Below are 19888 nucleotides of genomic sequence, written 5' to 3' on the forward strand. Positions count from 1 at the left end.
CAGGCAACTAAGTCCACATGCACTGCAATGACTGAGCACGTGAGCCACAACTACAGAGCCCAAGCGCTCTGGAGCCTGCACACAACTAGAGAGAAGCCTCTGTATCACAACAAAGATCCCGCGTGCTGCAACTAAGACTCAACACAACCAAAAATAAAAATAAATATTTTTAAAAAATAAAACTAAAAAAGAAACTGAGTTTTCTCTTTCTAATTTAAACATGGGACTAATTAAATGGCAGAGTTGGGCAAGGGGATAAGGATAAGATGGGGACATCTGAAAACTTCCCAACTCTTTCTTAATCAGGTCTCAAAACACCATATCATTATTTTGCTTCTAAAATACATCCCCACAATGCAAATAGCCTCAGAAATAAAAAATTTTGCTACAAGTATTCTATTGTATCAATCATATGTCCACATTGCCCTCCTGAGAAAATAATCCACTCTTTAAGTTCACCAGCTCCTATTACGTCCCAGGAATTAGTGATACAAAGTTGGTTTCAATACAGTCTGTGCCCTTATGGTGACAGAAACGAATAAAAACAAATAAATTAATGTCTTAAATAAAAGGGCATACAAATAATATGAGAGATGGTCTATCTAATTCTGATTGGAGGAGTCAGAAACAGTGTCACAGAAGATGTAAAGCTTGCCCTGAAAGAAAAATAAGGAAGGATGAACAAGTAAACAATGGTATTCTGGTCAAATTGAAATATACATACAGATGTATATGTACATGTACATATACACACACACTGAGATAAAACTATGTGGAAAGCATATGACCAATGAAAGACTAAAATACAAACAAGGACATACATGGTTCCCTTCTTTTTTGCCTTCTTAACCTTTCTTTTCTGCCTTCTTAACTTTCTTTTCTAACCACCCTTCTAAAAGAAGAGATGATTAAAAAGAAAGAATGGGAGAAGGAAAAGAATCAGGGAAAAAATGAATAAAAGAGTGGGAAGGTGGACTTTCCTGGTGGTCCAGTGGTAAAGAATCCACCTTCCAATGCAGAGGATGTGGGTTCAATCCCTGGTCAGGGAACTAAGATCCCACATGCCACGGGGCAACTAAGCCCATGTGCCACAACTACTGAGCTCAAGCACCTCAGCTAGAGAGCCTGTGTGCTACAAACTACAGAGCCCATGCACTCTAGAACCCACACACCACAACTACAGAGCCCATGTACCCTAGAGCCTGCACACCACAACTAGAGAGAGAAAACTCATACACCACAACTAGAGAGCTCACAACAAAGAGCCCTAGTGTGCAGCAACAAAAGATCTCACATGCCTCAACAAAGATCCCGCATGCAGCAACTAGGATCAGACACAGCCATCCATAAATAAATAAATAAATAAATAAATAAATAAATAAATAAATAAATAAAGTGGGAAGTGTACAGTGCATTGTGAAGCAATTTCTAAACTAAAAATTAAAATAAAATTCAAGATGTCTATTTTAAACAAAAGGGTTATTCATCTCTTTTCATTCCAAAACAAATTTTGGATTGCAATTGTTCCTTGAGTAACTATTTAATAATTTGGGGGTCTATCACATAATAAGAACATCAACATGGCTGAGAAGAGAATTATAAAGATGGATAAAGGGTTTGAATTTTTTTTAACTCAATACTGTTTACTAATCAAGTACAATAAGCATCTTCACATAGAATGTGAAGAAATAGTTTAATCTAATGATTAATGAATTTAAAAGGAATGGAAAGCAAAATTTCCAGGAAGTAGCTGATAAAAGCACTGATATGGATAGGTTATGGCTCTGAAATAGACTGATGGTATAGAGAAAAATGTCTAAGAAACAGACCTATGCAAATATGGACATTTAAGATAAAAGTGATATTTCAAATTGATAAACCAATATACAGTATTAAAACAACTGTCTATCCAATGGGGGGAAAACTCTTCAACTAAACACTAAAACAATAATAAAATCCAGATTAAAGGCTTAAAAATCAAAACAAAATTTTAAAGTTTTCGAAGAAAGCAGAATATCTTTTTGATCTAAACTTAGGCCTTAAACAAAAATTCCATAAAAATAAAAATGGACTAACTTACCCATAAAAAATTTGAAAACTTTTGTTTTCTGATGTATAACAATAACCTAAACTAAGAAAATGTTTGCAACAGATAAAAGATTAGAATCCAAAGGATACTAAGAAATCCTATTAAGCAAGAGAAATGGATCAGGCAATTTACAGGAAAAAATACAAATGACCAATAAACATAAAAAGAGGCTCAAGCTTACTAATAATAAAGAACTACAAAAAATAATCAAAAAAAGAAATATGATGGACTTCCTAGGTGGCACAGCGGTAAAGAATCCACTTGCCAACTCAGGGGACACGGGTTCGAGCCCTGCTCTGGGAAGATTCCACGTGCCACGGAGCAACCAAGCTTGTGCGCCACAACTATTGAGCCTGTGCTCTAGAGCCCGTGCGCCACAACTATTGAGCCCATGTGCTGCAACTACTGAAGCCCACACGCCTAGGGCCTGTGCTCCACAACAGGAGAAGCCACTACAATGAAGATCCTGTGCACTACAATGAGGAGCCTGTGCACCACAATGAAGAGTAGCCTCCGCTCGCAGCAACTAGAGAAAGCCCACGGGCAGCAACGAAGACCCAATGCAGCCAATAAACAAAATAAATAAATTTATAAAAGAAAAAAAAGAAAAGAAAAATGAGAAAATTTTTAACTCATATGGCTGGAAATATTCAAAAAAGTTTTACATCAGGTATTGAAGGAATAGCTACTCTTAAATACTTCACACATAACCACTCTTGAGGACAAAGGGCAACATCTATTAAAACCAAAATTACACATATCTTACTTCCCAGCAATTTCATTACCTGGACGCATCTCTAAAGAACACAGGTGTAAAAAAAAGTGTTCATCGCCGCATTGTTAGTAATGGTGAAACACTGGAAACACCCTAAATGTTCATCAGAGGAGACTGGATAAGACTGGATAAATATATTGTGGTATATTCATATGTTTATTTATACAGAAATTAAAATAATAAACTTTACATTAAAATGGAAAGAAGTCAAGAACATATGCTGACAAAAAACAATAAAATAGAAATGTACTTTCTTTAGAAAAATCATATATAGACTATAAGTTTACACACATTAAACTCATGAGTAGTTGCCTGTGGGAAAGAAGGAAGGTAATGACCTTGGGAAAGGAAACAGAACAGACTTCAACTCATATAATGTGCTATTTATTTTTTATGTTTTATGTACCCATCCTCTCTCTCTCTCTCTCTCTCCCTCTTCCTCTCCCCGCCTCTCTCACACACACAGCTACAAACACACACACACACACACACACGAAAAAAATATTAATATGTAAATGCTGGGAGGTGATATACAGGATTTTGCTATATTATCTGTATTTTTGTTTCTTCATCTATAAAATGGGAATAACACTCTTAAGAGTATTAGAATGATTACTATAAAGCACTCAACATAACATCTGGAACAAAGTAAGCACCCTAAAGTAGCTATAATTATAAATTAAACTTTTTATAATTATAAATTTTATTAATATTTAGTGTTGACTAGTCTCTTTCAAATCTGTGACCATAAACTTCAAGTAGATATTCAACATTGCCCTGAAATCATACCACATTTCACTTAAGTTCCTTCACTCTCCTAAATGGCTACTGTGTCTCTTTTTTTCCCTCCAAATCTCTGACGATCCCCTCCTCTTCTATCCCAAGTTAATGATCTTGCACATCCAGAAACTTGATGCAACTAAACACACTCACTCAACATCACCCAATACCTACATCTGTATCCACCTGCTCTGCCTTCCTTCCTTTTACAAAGTTATTCAGCCCCTATCTAATTTCTCAGTTACACTCTGGATCCCACCCTTCTTGTGTACTACTAAAGGGTTTTATACCCTCTCCCATACATCACCAATTTCTCCTCCAACCTTGGATTACTCCCATCAGCAAATAAACATGTTGTAATGTTTTCTACCTTTAAAAAACAAAAACATCTCTCCATCCAGTTACCATCTCATCTCTCACTTTTATTAAAAGCAAATTTTTTCAAAAATTGTTTACATTTGTTCCCACATCTTAATCTTTCTTCAATCTACTCTCTTCAGGAAGACTGAAAAGTTAAACACAGATTTGTCAAGTTTATATAAATACATATAGCAGTAAATTAGCAACCAAATACTAATCATTAGAATTCATAAAGGATCATTACACAAGAAGACGTAAGCGATACAAGAAATATATACTCCCAAAAAAGTGGGAGCCCAAAAATTTGGAAACAACTTTAAAGTAAATATCATCCTCTAAGAGTTTACAAGCATCGCTATGGATTTTTAGTACGCCTACCTTATCAAGTTTATGAAGACTTCAAAATCTCAACAAGGAGATCAAAATGAACCTAACTTAAGACAAACTATAATTCCATCAAATGCATCTTGTCTGAAAGAATGTTTGCAATGCAGGACAATGGTCTGCACAAACATCTGCCAATCAGAGCCAGTAATGTAAAAATCTATGCCTGCGCTACTGAAGCTCTCCAAACTGTTTTGATCTGTTTAGCCTGCTTTTCTTTCTCAAAGTAAAATTTAAAACTGTTCTCATCAAGTTGGCTGTATATGTTTTCTATTTGTTCAGCTCTTTAAAAAAAAGAGATTAAAAGCAAGCTTTTCAAATATGCAAGGCTGAAGACCAGACTTAATTCATGATAAAACCACCAAGAAATAGCTGCTAAGTCTCTTCGCTACCCCTTATATAAAATATTATCCAAATCAGTAAAAGATAAGCACTGACAAAAATAACAGAATATAGACATACATACAGACATACATACAGACATACATATATATTCCCTACTCTTTCAACAATTAAAACCAAGAATATTAAAGCTCAAAAAAGCACAAGGAGGGGAAGTGACATAATTCACCTTTAATGCATCTATTTCTACATTAAGTAGCATGAGATCTGCTGAGAATTAAGATTCTCATTCTTCCCTATTCTCTGTTCCTGGAAAAGGAGGCTGTGAGGCTAGATAGAGGAACAGAAGGTCACTGAAGTTGGGGCACTGAAAGATCAAGAGGGGCACTAAGAGATTAAGAATACACCAAAGAGTGAAAAAATGATAACAACTGAAACTTTGTTTCATTAAAGGATCTGTGGTTTTCTTACCTTTTTTAACTTAAAATTCTACTAAAATATTTACATGAACTTGGACACAATTACTATCTTTCTTATTAGATTCATGAATATAATCATATACATGATGAATCATGTTGATTAATACCTGCACTATAAATTATTTGTAGATATAATTCTCAAGAATCAGTTAAAAGACTAAAAGCCAAGAATCCTGCAGATTCATACCCTGACAGTCAGAAAGCTATCATTTAAATTATAGCACTACTTTTCCTATTTGAATTATTTGTTACTAGTACTGTTGAAAACATATACTTACTAATTACAGTTTATAAAAAGCATAAGGATATTTTAATATTCAAGTATTAGTAATTACTAAATACAGGAGTCAAGAGATCATGTTTTAAGACTTTCTAAAAACTTGCTTAAATGATTACTCTTCCATATTGCTTACTATGCACAGCTTTGTAAATCTGAGCAAGTACAAAGAAAACAGGAAATTACATAAGAATTACTAAATAATCACATATTGCTTTCTTACAAAAAGTAATTTTAAAATCTAAGAAATTATAGTACCCAGATATCTTTTTTAAAAGATAGTTATATAATAAGGGACAACACATTATAAAAGTATAATCCCTCTGGGTAGACTGCATTCATGACCTCAATTCTTTACCTTTCCTTGTATCCTTGTCTTTAAGAGGTAGAATATATATCCCGCCCAATGGTTCCAAATTCTGTCACGTGACTTGCTTTGTCAATTAGACGTTAGCTGTTGTGATTCAAAGACAGGCTTTAAAAAGCACTTTCATGTTTTTGTCTTTCTACTGAATTTCAACAAGGATGAGATCCTCACAGAATAAAGTTCCACTTTTTATAGAATGAAGCACTGAGCAAGATAAGTCACATTAAGTTTTTGTTGCAGTTCAACATTTATTAAGAATTTATAATGGGCTTGTTATTTTCAGAACATTTTCCTGTTAAAATTCTAATTCTGATTACTTACGATATGTGAATATTAACAACTTATATTATTCATTAAGAACTTTTTTTCTGCTAGAATTGTAAAGATTTCTATCTAAATTCATAAAATGAATAAAAATAATCTGAAAACTGTCCCTCAATCTGAATGCTGGTTTATATTGTGCTCAAATTGTGAAACAATCATCAGGTTATATGATTTAAAACTCTTGCATTTTACTCTATGTGTATTGTATCCAGATAAGAAGGGGTTTTTTTAACTTTTGATTTTAAAATAAAGATTCCCAGAGAGCTGTAAAAATAACACAAAAAGTTCCCGCATACCCTTTACCCAGTTTCCCCCAAATTTTACATCTTTCATAACGATAGTGCAATATAATAACCAGGAAACTAACACTGGTATTAATAATAACTAACGTATATAGTTCTTGCCATTTTATTACATGTGTAGATTTGTGAAACCACCACCACACTCAAGATACAGAAAGAACTATTCCATTACCAAAAAGATCCCTCCATGCTACCTTTTAGTCACATCCACTCTCCTCTCGCTGCCATTCCTAACTCATGGCATCCACTAACCTGTTTTCTGGTTCTATAATTTTGTCATTTCAAGCAAGTTATATACATGAAATTATATAATATCTGACCTTCTGAAATTTTTTTTTAACTCAACATAATGGCCTTGAGATCTATTCAAATTGTTGCATGTCAATAGTTCATTTTTAGTTTGATTCTACCACAGTCAGAGAACACACTACATGATTTCAATTCTTTTAAATTTGTTAAGGTTTGTTTCATGGTACAGGATATGATCTATTTTGGAAAATGTTCCCTTGGGGCTTGAAAAGCATGTCTTTTCTGATGATGATTTTTATCTGATCCATAGTGTTTTTGATATTTTGGTGGCTGTTCTAACTTATCACTGTTTACTGGTGTCAACATTTACTGAGTTGATTACCTTGTAGCTTGACCTAGAACAGGAAGTCTCCCAATAAGTTTATAAAAAGTGAAAAAGGTGTGTTCATCAATTAGGTTTAGAAAAGAATGCTGTAAGTAGTCTTTGGTTTTACTAACATTGTATATTATAATACATTATTTGGTCTAGCAACTAGATTGAACATTATCCAACAAATCTCAACATTAACCATTAATACCTAACTAAACAGATTGCACAGATCACTCAGTTCATCTCTCTCACTGTATGTAAGGACTGAGGTCCAAAGAGATAAAACAAGTTTCAAAACACATAAAAAGATTTAAAAGAGTGAAGATTAGAAACCAAATTTCTTAATTTCCAATCCAAATGCTTTTTCACCTGAACCATTGTTGCTCTACAACATGCACTCTAAGTTATAAACATAGAAAAGAATGTTAGATGAACAGATACATTACACTGCAGTGTTTTGGAAGAAAAGATGATTAAAATCTATACTGGTCTATAAGATTGATTTGTAGCTAAAAATAGTGAAAATAAAATGTTGACTACTTGAAGGAACTAGATCTATAGTTGTTAACAAAACCTCTAAGTAATAAAAAAATCTGGAATATAATATACTAGGAAAAAGACAAGTTACAGTATATCTTTTCTGATTATGTAAGGTAAGAACATTCCCCCCACCATAAAGTATTTAACAGTGCAAAAACAAATAATTCCTTGGAATTATAGAATCATTTAAAATTATTTCTGCTTACTCATGTTAAGTAAAGAAAAAAATTTTAAATTTCAGCCACTACTAACATGTTAAGGGAATATATGAATTTTACAAAGTATGCTTAATAAGACTAAATTACAGAAAATCTGAAACAATTACAGAATCCACATCCTTCAGAAATGTAGTTATTCTAGTTGTCATTATTTTTTAACACAAATGTTTTAAACTAAAATATTTTAAAATTTAAGGAAAATCTTAAAGACACAATTATTACCGGAAAGCAGGACTCTTCATGAATCCGATAATTCAACATAAAACGTAGGTGGGGGTAGTTTACTTTCTATTACTGCCATTTCTATTTTATGCAAGTCCACATTTTAGAGCTGAGAAAACAGTGACAGGTAAAATGAAAAACTCAAGATTTATAAAAAATTAACATCAGTGTTAAGATAAAAACCTAGGTCTCTTCATTCCTTATTCAGTGTTCTAATTTACCAATTAGCTAAGTGTAATACAAAATAAAAGAATCAACCCAGAAACCTGTTCAGTGACTATTTAGATGAAATAGTGATACGCTGAGGGCAAACAGAATATTTTTGTAATTTTACTCCAGGTGAAAACAGGGCTAATAGCTAAATACATTTATTAGCATTGCTCAATTCAAGCTAGAATCTTAGGAGTCATTTAACCCCACTCATCCATAAAGTTTAGGACAATATCTAAAATTCCTTTGCTGTGTCTGTAGAATTATCCTATTTCATTAAGATTAGCATTGACACAGGTGACCCTGTGTTAAACCCAATGGATCAGGTACATTGTCTGGAGACAGTCCCTAATGAAAGGATATATATCTCTTCTATGAAGACATTAATTCAGAAGCTCACAATTTTGAATTTTCAGTTAGACTTTGAAAATAGTAGATACCAAAAAGAAAAAAGAAAATAATGGATACCAGGTTCCATTTCTAGCATGGCAGAGTAAGCTCATAACAGACTGACCCTCCTACGTATAGTAAGTCCAGACAATTTACAAAAAATAACTACCTGAAGTGTAGTTACTATAGAAAACAGTATCCAGGTTCCTCAAATTACCATATGATCCAGAAATTCCACTTCTGGGTATTTATCCAAAAAAAAACCCCCAAAATACCAACTCACAAAGATATCTGCACCCCCATATTCACTGAAGCATTATTTACAATAGCCAAGACATGGGAACAACCTAAGAATTCATCGATGAATGGATAAACAAAATATATATACACATACAAACAATGGAATACTATTCAGCCATAAAAAAAAGAAGGAAATCCTGCCATTTGTGAAAACATGAATGGACCTTGAGGGCATTACACTATGTGAAATACAAATCCTGCATGATCACACTTATATGTGGAATCTAAAACAAAAACAAAAAATAAACTCATAGAAAAAGAGGTTAGATTTGTGGTTACAAGAGGAGGTGAAATTGGATGAAAGGGATCAAAAGGTACAAATCTCTAGTTATAAAATAAATAAGTACTAGGGATATAATGTACAACATGATGACTGTAGTTAACACTGCTGTATGATATACAGTGAAGTTGTTAAGACAGCAAGTACTAAGAGTTCCCATCACCGGGGAAGAAAACTTTTCTTTCAGCTGCGCCACCACAGCTTGTAAGATCTTAGTTCCCTGACCAGGGATCAAACCCGGGCCCCAGCAGTGGAAGCTCCTGAGTCCCAATCACTGGACCACAAGGGAATTTCCAAACATTTTTCCTTTTATTTTGTATCTATATGAGATGACAGATGTTACTAAACTTATGGTAATCATTTCACTATATGTGTAAGTCAAATCATTGTGCAGTATAAAGCTACACAGTGCTGTGTGTCAATTATATATCTCAATAAAACTGGAAAAAATTTTTTAAAAATTTTTAAATAACGAAATAAATACCTGAAGATTCTGGAGCAAAAGTAGGCAGATTTGGGAAAGGAGTGGGGACTTGGAAGAAGGGACCAGTATGGGGTGAATTTTCCTTTATAGTTTAACCTGAAAGCAGACCACAGTCAAACCACAGCACAGAGCAGTCAAAACTCACAGAGCTTTCTGGCTTGAAAAACCAAAGGACAGAGCTCGTGAGAGCCAGAGCAGTGGACCTAAAATTCTGAGTTACCTGCCCAAGTCTACTGCTGACCCTTGAACCACACAGTTGATATTCTAGTGATATTAAACAAAGGAAAGTGATATCAAACCAAAGGAGGTACCATTTCATAGAACATACACACACTACCAAAGCAAAGGCTAATTCTTGGAATTAAAGGGTTTTTATCACAATATTCTTCTCTCTGCAACTCCTCAGGAAGCGATCCAAACGAGTATATTTTTTTAAATGTAACTAATTTATACAAAGCAGGCATAGCTCACTTTACATAACAGCCTCTGTCCCTGAAACACTGCATAAATAAAAGTTTAGCGAACTGAATAGTTTTAAACACATTCCTTGGGAAAGTAGGGGTTATCGGGAGAATAGCAGTTATTGACTTACGTCAGGATATTCTACTATGAGTCTTCTGATAAATATATTTATTTTGGCAATTAATCTAAGACACATTATTCAAGGTAAAAAGACAATTACAAGAAGGTAAGTAGTATAACTGCACACAAGTGATGAAGGAATGAGTATACCTATGTCTATGAACACATACCAAAAAAGAACTCCCTAAAAGATATAAAACTAAATTCTGGGAGGGGCATGCTTAAGATGATGAGGGTAATTTTTTCACTTTCCTAATTACACATTTCTCCATTATCTGGATTTTCTAACATAAATATAAACATGTATCACTTCTATGAGCAGCAAAAACAATAAAGACCTTCCATGGGGGGAAGGAGGGGAGAGACAGCTTTCTGTAATATGAACAATTATCCCTATTCTGTTTGGAAATTTGTGTTATCATTGTTTTCTAATATATATCATGGTTTTCCTTAAGACAGGGTATACATCTACTCCTTTTTTCTTCCATTCCTGTATGTTGCACATATCGGTCGCCTTTCAAATATACATACTAACTATACTCTTTCCATACCTGATGGAGGAATCATCATCCTACGATCTTGTTCCCATGGAGGTGAAAGAGACCCAGTATCCGAAGGTGCTCTATGAGGATCAATTAACCTATCAGAGCTTGATTCTCCTCTTTCATTGGTAATCTGATGGTCCAGAGGATTCCCTGGGCCTCTTGAGCCTAAATAAGGAAGAAAAATACAACTCTGTTTTATCTAGAAAAGTATTATATGATCTATCATCAAATAAAATCCATGCCTTTTTAAAAAGGGAAAACAGATTCCAACAGTTTCCCTAAGACACATTAGACTGTAACTCTCTCCTATCAAAGCCATTTCTAAGACAAAATGGAAAAAGCAATTTTGTCATGTGCATAAACAAACACTTGCCTATGAAATTACTTTTAAGTGTTATCATCATCATTATTTACATATAAAATCAGTGGTTAAGTTGAAAATTATAAATACTAAGTCTGAAAAATAAGAGTAGAAAGTAAATTGCAAAGTAAGAGATTTCTATATCGGATGTAATAATTATAAAATGAGGTTTTTGTTGCTTAAACTAACACGTCAAGTCAAAAAGAGCATGATTCCTTTAAAACAGTCATCTTAGAGGCTATATACCTATTTCAATAATTCTGCAACTACTCAGAGTATTTTTTAGAACAACTCTTTTAGAAGTGTACTCAGATTAACTTAAGAGCCACTCAAGAAATTGCATCTTAATGTTATAACATGATTCTCTACTTCTGCCCCCAAATGATTTTAACCAGTCTCATTACAAACTTTATAACTGCCAAATAAATTTGCCTTAAATGGCTTTTAGCAATTTCTAAATATCAAATTCACCTTCAAAGAGAGCTCATAACTCTGAAGGCAAGTCTAAAACAAGAGTTGCAAAAACAACAGCACTGTTGGAATAAGCACTCTGAACAAGATAACACTCATCTGGATAAGAAAATCTGACATGCTGACATAAAGAAGGGGAATCATTTTAAAGTTCCCTTCCTATATGACCACAGAAAGAACGGCACCTCAATAACTCATATTCAATTAAAATGAAAAAGACAAATATAAAAAAAAATTTTTAACATTAAGTAGCAAAATAAATTAATATTTTATCTGTCATTGAGGGGTGAATGAGCTCTTCTCAAAATTATACTGCCCAGAAAACAAAAGCCTTTCAAAGAACAGCTTTTTAAAAAAATCTTTCTAAAATGCTTCCCACATTTCAGTACTTCCTTTAAGAGAAGTGACTAAAACTAATATGACCTTTTCACAGTAACTTGTACAAATCAGTACAACCATTATTTTTTTTAACATGTAGTAATCTTTAAAATTGTTTTATCTATTCTCTTTTGTAGAGTCAGAAGACCCACTGACTTTTATGTCAGGAGGTCAACTTTTCCTTATTCCTTCTAGCCTATTCATCCTTCTAATCAGTTCACCAGAAGCAAAAGGCTGTAAAAGCAGAAAATTAAATCAGTGAGAAATGTGCAAGAGTCAATTAGGCTGAGTTTGTCTAGAGTGAAGAACAGATCTTTAAAGGTGACATTCAAAGGCTTTCTCCTGATTGCTTACTTCCAGAAGAACAAAGTACAGGTCAAGTGACTACCACGTGAAAAACTGCAAACATGAAAATGCTAAAGGTTAAGATTTTTCACCCAGTCCAAAAGTTATACACAATTTACTCTAAAAAGAAATGATGTCCCTTATACTCAACCTTATTCAAACATATATCTCATCCAAACTTTCAAAAAGAAAATGAGGAAGGAAAAGAAAGGTCATTCTTCTTTGGTGGGTCATAGAAACTTTTAGTTCAAAACAACTCTTTTAACTGATGATAACTTACCTAAAAGTTCTGTAGCTTTTCTAACAAATAGTAACACACCCTTGCAAATGATCTAACATTGTATCTTGAAAGTAAATTTAAAAAGAAAGGAAAGTAATTTAAAAAGGAGAGGAGAAATCAAAGGTAATTTTTACTGTTATTCCAAATATTCAATTGACTACAAGCAATCCTTGACTTATGCTATTCAACTTCCAGCAATTCACATTTGCAGTTTAGCCAGTTATACCCTTATTTCTAGGGCACTGTTTTTCAGACTGCTGGCTGCAATCCACTGTGGTGCATGAAATTACCTTAATCTTAACCAGCATTCTTTTTGAACGAAATGGAATAGAACTGAATAGAAGATATTAGAAAGCATGAAAAACAGTAAGGGTAGTACTATTTCATGTGACAGGTTTCAGTAACATTTATGTTGGTGTGTAACATGATATGATATAAACACAGATTTGGGGCTAAAAACCTAAGACTTGACTCTGGAATAAATAGGTTTGAATTTTGCTACGACTCAAGGGAAAATTTTAAAGTAACTTGACAAAGTAAAGAAAATATAGTTGAGAGATCAAAAGAGGAAAACACAAGGTATTCAGGTAACATCAGGGTGAGTGCTGATGAGGTAAATGCAGAAAGATCAACAGCTAATGCTTGGGCGTGAAGTGGCTCTGGAAATTCTCTAAAACACATAAGGGGATAACAAAGCAGACAATCTTAATGATTTGAGTCTCTTTTAAGGTTCCCATCAAAACTGCCAAAGAAAGAAAACTTCTGAATTCCTTATTTCTTTAAAAAAATTAATTAAAAAAATATATAAAAAATCTTTCACTTTCTGATCTGCTATAATAAAAAGATCATGATAATAAAATAAAAGAAGATTTTTAAAATTCTATATTCCAATAATGTTTCGTTAAAATAAAATTTTATGCTAGGCTATAATTATTGTATTCTATGTATTCTTTATAAAGTAATATATAGTATAATATACAGTTTTTAAGAAGTTAAAATATGATTTTAAAAGATATATATCAAGTCCTTGACCAAAATGTAATCCATTATAACAGTGTTTCTAAAGGAAAAATATATTCAAATTAGATGTCATAGAGCTCCTTTTCCAATCAAAAGTTAACCCAGAATAAGTGCAAGGAATGCCTGTATTTTCCAAAGGTTTATTTTAAAGATCATTTTAAAGATAAGTTGAGATGAAAATATAAAGTAAGGAAGAAATCTAGAGTAATAAAGATGTTTAAACAATATACCTCTTCCTCCTCCCCCTGGAAGCAAAGGTGAGAGTCTGAGTGGACCCTCCAACAAAGTTGGAGGGGAGAGAAAAGCTCTCATTTCAGGTGAAGGTCGACCCAATGGTGAGGGACCATATGGGGAATGCTCTGGAATAATTAAAACAGCATATTTAAATTCATAGTTTCAATTACCTACGCTATAGATTAGCATCCCATTTCAACAATTACCATCGGGTCATTCTATTGCCAATTTAAGTTTAATCCCTGTCCTAAATACTAACCAAGCCTTGGGTTTTGCTGATATGGGACAGAATTAAATATAGAACCCTGTGTTTTTAAAGTCTATCTACTAAATGGACACTTTAGCCAATAAAAACATCATCCTCTTGATAAATAATACACTTAAATAACCACACAATATTAAGCAAAGGACACCATATTTTAGAGTTAGAAGAAGATCTGAGGGGCATGAAGTTTGTTTGGTTTTGTTTTGTCTTTAATGGCAATATGCTTCCATATATTTAAGCTGGTGAGGGTTGTAACATGGAAGGGTTCTGTTCAAATCTGGGCCAGACAGGCTGTGTTGGGCCATGAATTACTTGAGTAAAGCTCAGATTTTGAAAAGTAGAAAAAAAAACACAAAATACTCTGAAGCATCAGAAATTACTTTTGATTCATCACCAGTGAAAATTCAGTTTATGTATAATAATTCATCAAATAAGTCACTTTATCTACAAACCATATCACCAAGAGCCTTACCATTTTACAAAGTTCACCGGGCTCAAATAATGGTTACACTCACAAAGATCAAAAATCAACAACATCAAAACACAAACAAACTTAAATGCCACCAAAATAACTTTTCAAAACATGTTAAATTTTATTATGTAGCTTATATAATATTCAAGTGCAGTTAAAACAAAAGATCAAAGCATTATTTGCCCTGAGACTTTTCTGCATCAGATTCAGATAAAAACTCCTTCTGTATAATTCCCCCCACTCCAGATTTTGTTCCTACTTGAAATTCTTAACAATCTGCTATTTTTTCATGTAGAAATACTTTAGTTTTAATGAAACTGGACTCTCAAAAGTGATTTTTATAACTTTTCGACAGTTAATAAAAGGGGAGTCTACCTACATAAAGATAGGTTTGCTTTCACTGCCCTAGAAGCTTAATTCCAATTCAATCAAAATTATTTTGAAAAATTTAAACTATCTGGAATAGTATGAGATCATAAAGATGCTAACTCAGTAATGAATGCACAGAAATACTAAATACATAGTCCAAAGAACTGGTTCTTTTGGGGGTAATCAGAGCAATCAAAACCCAGATTATTAAGGTTTCCCTCCCTTTTTAATGAATATTTTTAAATAATTTAAAACCAACTGTTTTAATTCTTATGTTTATAATTCAAGCAAATTCCAAAGAATAGTTAATATGTAAATAGTAGCAATGCTATTCCATTTAAGCACTCCTTACCCATTCACTCTCCAAAAAAATAATATATTAGTGTTAACCCACACTAATATAAACTGTATGTGCAATATATATAAAAATATATGCATTTTAAATGAGAGGTTTAAAAAAAAAAAACTACCTCTGCCAAATGCTGTATTTGGAACATCAAGTGCATAAGGATCTTTTTCTAAAAGTTCAAATTTAAACTCTGTTTCAGTTAATCTGCAAATAAAGAACAAACATCTCTCAGTTACTCATCCAAGAGAAGCACCCACATTTCAAGAAAAATGCCACTATTAAATACAACCTACTCTTTACTATTTCAATATCTACATAAATGAAACAGATCCTTTAAAATTATTCTGACCAAAATACCTTTCTCTATCCCCCCACTATCTATTCTGGGGTAACAAGTTCCTTTTTGCCTAGTGACAGTGATGTTTTGTTGAGGATTGGAATTGTTTTTTTCTTCAAAAACAGACTACAGAGAGTACTGTATCACAGAATCCAAATTTTAGAGAGATCTTTCAAGGTCATCCAGTTCAAGTCTTATTCTACAACTGAGGAAAGTGAGGCTAGGAGTTTAAATGATTTATGTAAAATGAAAGTACCAGGGTTAAAAACACAAGGCTCCCAGCTCTGTGTCACATAAGCTTTCCACAGTAATGTTACCCGTATGATTCCAATCACAACATAAAATTGGAATCTCATTAACTCATCCAACTATTTTACTCCTAAACTTTTTATCTGACAAATATGACATTTTAAAAGAATCTTATTTCTAGTTCTTGACCATCAGATCTGAAAAACATTGAATCATTTGGTTTTAATTTCTGAAAAGACAAGCAAGAAGACTAAAACTAATATTTGATAATGTGGATAATGTTAGTAGTACATTCTGTCAAGAAATTATAACACTATGGGAAGACTTTTACAAACTTCATAGAAAAGCATTTACTCTTCCCTTCAGTTGTACATTGTACACTTTTATCCTCCCATTCATTTTGTTATTGTAAAGTAATGCCACCCAGTACAATAAAACCAGGGAAAAAGAGAAATAATAAACATTCTATCCATTTATTAATTAAAAGATACTCATACTCTAAGAATTACTGCATCAGACAGATTCATCCTTTCTAACTCCACCTCTTGTAATCTCCCTCTACCTACACTGGTCTAAAAAAAATTTTTTTTTAAGTTGCACTTTTTTACAAAAGAATCTGTGAAAAGTTTCCTTGTAACCTCCCTAAAATAATTGTTTCAAACAAGAGATCTAGTAACCCCTAATAAAACTATTAGATATTTTAACACTAGATATGTTGGGTTCACTGAAAGCTTTCTTGTTTATCCTTATAAAAGTATTCAATAATTAATAAAATAACAACTAGGAATAAAAGTCATAACTAAAGTTTTTACCGTATTCCCACTAAGATACTTACTTTTGTCTGCTTTGAGCATTTTCTTTCCTTAAATCATTGAGGTTTCTTTCAGCAGTCCGAGCTGCCAACTTAAGGAAAATAATATATTTTTAAAATAAATTTATGAAAACTTAAAGTGAAAGGTAAACATACATGAATATCTCAATAATGGCATACAAATACCACAATCACTCAGGTAACTCAGTGTCCATTTCAGCAGACTCAATGTGAAGGAAATTTTGCTTCAGAGAAGTATTTTGAAAGGGAATGAGTTTCATATAACCAGAAGACATGAGCCTAAGGCTGGAGTTTAATCATGTGCTTGCCAAGAACTGCTTTCAGCTAGAGGTGAAGTCAAGGATTCGCATTATTTGGTGTTGCAAATATCCAAATAACATGACAAGAGCAATGGAAGAGGACCCAAGCTTAGGAATGGAGACTCAGGATCGTTTTGCATGGCAGCATTGGTTCTGGAACAAAGCAACCATCTCTGGAGAGAAATCACTCTAATTCTGTGAAACTATAAAGGTCTAAAACAGTTTCACAGCATGCTGGGAAAGGCCATTTTTTAAATGGCTGAATATAATCAAAGCATGCTGCATATTTATTAAGTATACAGCACTGTACAGATACATTCCTTTAGTCTTTGCCATTTGCTTAGAGACATTTTCATTTAATAAAAGTCACAGTATACATGTTATAGAAAACAAGCTTACACTTATACCAAAAACATGCAATATACCCAAACAGTTGTGGTCAAAATTAAGCCTATATAGAGTACTACGTTTCCCAGTTATTCTGTGGACTCTCCAGATTAGAAACAGCTGGGTGTGGAACATCAGACCTGCCAGATTAATGCAATCCACCAGAGCAAGCGTAACAATCACAAAAAGGTAAGTAAATTAACTCAGTCTATAACTTTCTACAAGTAAAAAGAACTATATTATCAAATGTATTCACGTAAAATGGTGAACTACACCTGAGAAGTGACTTTTAACTGGGCAACTATTCACCAAAAATATAGCTTAACCACATTTTAGCACTCAGTATCCGAAAAATTCCATGTGTAAATCTTTTTCTGATATATAATTATATAATCAATTTTGTACTAACAAAAAAGACTACTACACATGAAAATTTTAGTTAACAAAATACCAATTCATTTAACTTTCAATAATGCAGAACTGAAATCATTTCTAAATATTGTCTATAGTGTAACATATTTACTTTTAAGCATATGACACAAAAAATGCATAGTTAAGTCAAAAGTCAGTTCTACTCTGATTACAGTATGGTGTATATTAAAGATATACCTACAACAAAGAAATATAAAAATAAACTGATGGCAATGATTCACACTTGAAAGGTTTACACCCAAAGGTTAGCAAAAACTGTAATTACAGTGAATAACCACACTGTATTTCAAACATTTTATTCAGACACTGAATACTTACAATATGCAAAAAAGATTCTATCAGGTACAGGTATTAAGGAAAACGAAACGGTCCCTATAAGCTTAAATCTGTGGTAAGGACAAATATAAATGACCACAGTACTCGCCTCAGGATACAGAAAAACAAAGTACTATGACAGTTTAAAGGAAGAAAAGATCAAATCTAACAGGATGGAGTAAAGAAATGCTCAACAGAGAAAGTAACACCTGAAATTACGAAATTATTTATAACAGTAAAATCGTGGAAACAAATCAAAAGCTTATAAAATGAGAAATGTTTATATAAATTATAAAACATTCATAAAAAAACCTATGATACATTAAGAGAGCAGGTTATAAAACACTGATATATGATTTTGTTTTTTTAAACATATATATGTGCTTTATTCTAAAGATACCCCAAAAAAAGTATGGAATAAATTAAAGCAATACTGCTGATTACTTCTTTGTACTCTTCTACATGGTATTTTGTTCTATGAGTATATATTATTTTTATAGTCTCTGAAAAATATCTTTTCAATTAGAGACATGAAGGGCATATATTCTGCATGTTTTAATTTAAAGTCAAAGTCATTACTTACTAAACAAGAAATTCAATGGATTGAAAAGAAAAAGTACAAGACTTAGAATCTAAAAGGTCAGTGTTTCGATCTCCAATCTTCACTCTCTAATCATGTGACCTTGGGCTGCTTCCTCATCATTAAGACCTGAATCACAATACCTATTTTACAGAGTTATTGTACGGAATGAATGAGTAATATGTGAAAATCGCCTTTAAGTACGATGCCTAGAACGTAAGAGATGTTAATAAACATCAGTTCCTCTCCATCTTTGAAAATAATCTGCATCTGAGTATTTAGAAAGTGGTGAGGAGTGGTGAAGAAGACTAAATTCATTTCCAAGCCCAGCTTATTAATTCAATAACAAATCTTCGCTTGAACCCTCAATACAGAAGCATACAAAAATCTCAAAATTGGGAAGGACCCTGACATTCAACATATCTAATTTCTCACTCTAAGCTGAAATCTCCATTCCAAGAAATATCCATGCCTAAAAAAAAAATACCTTCCAAGCTTCAGTATAACAACAGTGATAATTTAACAGTTAACATTTACTAAGTGCTTACTATATGTCAGATACCTGGCTAAGAGAATTATCTCATTTAATCATCACAATAACTCTATGAAATAGGTAGTAATTAATGATACCTCTGTCTTTAGGTAAGGAAACTGGTGGTAGGTGATAGAGCCAGAATATCAACCAAGACAGGTTGACTCCAGACCCCACATCCATCCACTATGCAAACTGCTTCCCCTTGAAGATGCCAAGGGACAAGTCCTCTGAAGGCCAGCTATTAACAGTAGTTCTTCATGTCAGAGGGATCATCCTGATCATTAGTCAAAATCTACATGCTTACACTTCCTCATATAGTTCCTCCAGAGCACTGGCATGCCATTTCTCATGATGGTCTTTTCTTAATGTGTAACAAGCAATTCAACAATGAGAATCAGATATCTGAATTGTATAACTTTTAGAATTAGGAGGGGCTTTAGGTTATTACTTAGCACAGTCCCACTGTTTTACAAATGAGTAAATAGGCCCGGAGAATTTTAAGTAATTTG

The 19888-nt window shown here is 33.0% G+C and overlaps 1 protein-coding gene across 5 annotated transcripts in view; it reads right to left on the minus strand.

The window, feature by feature from the left end:
* The window catches only part of MIA2 (MIA SH3 domain ER export factor 2), a 95930-nt gene that overhangs the window by 7942 nt on the left and 68100 nt on the right, over nucleotides 1-19888 (minus strand). For 4 of the 5 annotated variants that reach the window (XM_057721427.1, XM_057721424.1, XM_057721423.1 and 1 more), the window contains 4 exons: nucleotides 16835-16902; nucleotides 15535-15617; nucleotides 13955-14083; nucleotides 10876-11034 (listed from right to left, as the gene is read on the minus strand). In XM_057721427.1, coding sequence (XP_057577410.1) covers nucleotides 10876-11034; nucleotides 13955-14083; nucleotides 15535-15617; nucleotides 16835-16902 — 439 coding nt within the window. The remainder of the gene's footprint in view (nucleotides 1-10875; nucleotides 11035-13954; nucleotides 14084-15534; nucleotides 15618-16834; nucleotides 16903-19888) is intronic. The other variant, XM_057721426.1, reaches the window with a different exon arrangement.

This window comes from Hippopotamus amphibius, chromosome 2, assembly GCF_030028045.1.
Source record: "Hippopotamus amphibius kiboko isolate mHipAmp2 chromosome 2, mHipAmp2.hap2, whole genome shotgun sequence".
NCBI lineage: Eukaryota > Metazoa > Chordata > Mammalia > Artiodactyla > Hippopotamidae > Hippopotamus > Hippopotamus amphibius.